The 2,604-nt window shown below is 37.4% G+C and overlaps 1 protein-coding gene across 1 annotated transcript in view; it reads left to right on the top strand.

Moving 5' to 3' along the window:
* Positions 1 to 2,604, top strand: part of TRPC4 (transient receptor potential cation channel subfamily C member 4) — a 308,233-nt gene that overhangs the window by 294,848 nt on the left and 10,781 nt on the right. Inside the window, exon 9 of the mRNA XM_019525278.1 lies at positions 2,271 to 2,312. Coding sequence (XP_019380823.1) covers positions 2,271 to 2,312 — 42 coding nt within the window. The remainder of the gene's footprint in view (positions 1 to 2,270; positions 2,313 to 2,604) is intronic.

Raw genomic sequence — 2,604 nt, 5'->3', positions numbered from 1 at the left:
AAATGTTTGCTCACCAGGGCATCCCAAGGGAAGGCAAGGTCTAACGGTCGCAAACAGCTGGAAGACCATTTTAGACTGGACATAAGGAAAAATTTCTTTACCATCCAAACCTCCAGCTACTCTGGATACATTTAAGAAATGCCTGGATTCTTATCTTGCTGGGGTGATCTGACCCTAGCTGACTTGCTACCCCTTGGACCCAGTGATCTCACAAGGTCCCTTCCAGCCCTAAAGTCTATGAAATGTATGAAATCTATGTGTCTATGTGTATGCATGCACACACACACAAACATATTCTTCAGATTTCTAGTACTATTAATAAAGTACTATTGTAGCTGTAGGAGAAATATTCTGGGAATATTTACATGGACAAATATGTTAGAACAGTCAGCCAAAGTCCCACATTTCTGTGTTGTGTGCTAAAACCTCATCTTGTGCTGCTTGAAATATTGCTATTGACTTCAGCTGGTGCAAGATCAGACCAGCCTGATTCCCATGATCTTGTACTTCAACAGCAGGAGCTGAAATGGGGACAAAATTCAGCTGCTGTGTTTATTTTGCATTTTACTGTAATATAAAGTCAGAGAAGTGATCCATGGTGGTGTGTTTTCTGCAAAGTGGGAGGCAGATTTATTTATTTATTTATTAGGTTCACCATCTTTACCCAGAGTTAAATGCACCTGTTATATCTTTATGTGATTCTTAGTTCATTACCTGCAAGTCAGATTTGTCACTTGTGGACTTACATGTTCTTGGGATTTCCTCTCAACAGGAATGAGATATCCCCATCTTGTGGTCCAATTTGAAACAGTGCAAAACTAAAAGCTGCTTTATTGTAGGGTGTGGGAGGGCACCATCCCTTCAGCTGTAAATATTGTATTTTGAGCATATTCGACTAAATGCTAAGCATTTCCCCCACTCTTGAGGTAACTGAGTTACGAGTGGTATTGCAACACATATTTAGCATGCACAACATACTGACATAAGACACAGACATCTTATCTGGGAGAGCAACAGCGAATCTAAAGCAAAGCTGCTCACTTAGGAAGCCATTGCCTACAGTGTTTACTTAGACAAGCTAAACGCATGCAATTCCCCCACCAAGCCCTACATCCTAGTGTCTCATCATGATTGCAGTAAGTTAAAAGAGACAAATCCAAGAACAGATTGGAAACTACTACCATAGAAAAATTACCAGTCATAAATAAATTACAAATTAGTCCATCAGTACAAGCACCGAAGACAGTATATGAATGTGCCTAATTTATTATAGAATTATGTTGTATTTTATCTGGTTGTGTGCTTAGTTTTTGTGTTAAGGCAACGCAACATTGCAGGTTTATTTTCCAAAAAGTTAGGCACTTTTCAGGTGGCAAACATAGGAGTTAAAATCAAAAGAGATCTCCCCAACTAACTAGGCACACCCAAAGAGAAAGAAAAAACAAAGACTCAAATTGTTATTAAGGGCATAATTATTTTATCAGCTGAACAAGAAATACATTATTTTTACTATGCATCCTGAAACCCATTAGGTATTGCAGTACAAACAGTGCTAGATTTAACTCATTTCATCCTACCAACATTTTTTTTTTGCTTGTTAAATATAAAGTCATTGTCCTGGTTATATAGATACGCTTTTAGGTATTGTGTCTGACCTATGGCTCATCAATTCAGAGCTCAACCTTACTGTTGCTCTTAGAAACTGCATTCTCACACAGTGTGCAATAGACTCTTGGAGTTTCTTTCATGGCATGAGGAAGCAAGAATGAAGTAGGGTGGTAGAATACACTTTTTAAACTATAGGGAATCCATGGGGGCCATATGTAACTACTTTCCAAGCTTTGAATAGTAATTTTGGTCCCTTTACTTTCTCCCTTTATGCAGAGTTTATTTTTAGTTAAAGGAAAAATCTTATGATTTGTGTCAATGATATGGCCACTATATACATACCCATGATAGCGATTTAGGGGAACTGAAGACATATGCCTGCCCCCTGCTCCCAATATGCTTGAACTGGTGCTGAAAAAGAGCTTCTTTTGTCAGAACATAGAAAATATAGCTGTGCTTTTAATGTTAACAGCCCTCACTCTTGTTCAACTCCTGTCTAGGATGGGCCTTTCACCAGCTCTGGGAACTTATCTGAAGAGCCTGAACCAGGCTTCCCAATCACCTGATTAGTAGTAATCCAATGCAGAGCACTACAGGCTACCATCTGTAAATGGTTTACTACCATTAATACCATTCATTGTCTCAAACATTTTTCTTTTCAGAGGCGTGCAGCTGATAATTTGAGAAGACATCATCAATATCAGGTAAAAACCCATATTTTAATTTCTGGTCATTTTAAAAGCTGATTAGAATGTGATTTTTCACATAAGTGTTTACAAAAGCGAAAAAAATTAATAAATCCAAACATTTAATAGAAAATGCTAACCTTATCTTATTTATCACAAAAATATTTTTCTTTACAACAAAACCATTTGAAGTATTTGTGATTTTTTGCATAATTATGGATTTTTTTTCCCAAAAGAATATTTTAGGAAAAAAAAAATCAATTCCAGTTCTGGGCACCGCACTTTAAAAAGGATGCGGCCAGCCTGGAGA

Source organism: Gavialis gangeticus, unplaced genomic scaffold (genome assembly GCF_001723915.1).
Source record: "Gavialis gangeticus isolate Ggan-Ray unplaced genomic scaffold, GavGan_comp1, whole genome shotgun sequence".
Lineage (NCBI taxonomy): Eukaryota > Metazoa > Chordata > Crocodylia > Gavialidae > Gavialis > Gavialis gangeticus.
The sequence above is the reverse complement of the archived record's forward strand: the minus strand, read 5'-3'. Positions and strand labels throughout refer to the sequence as shown.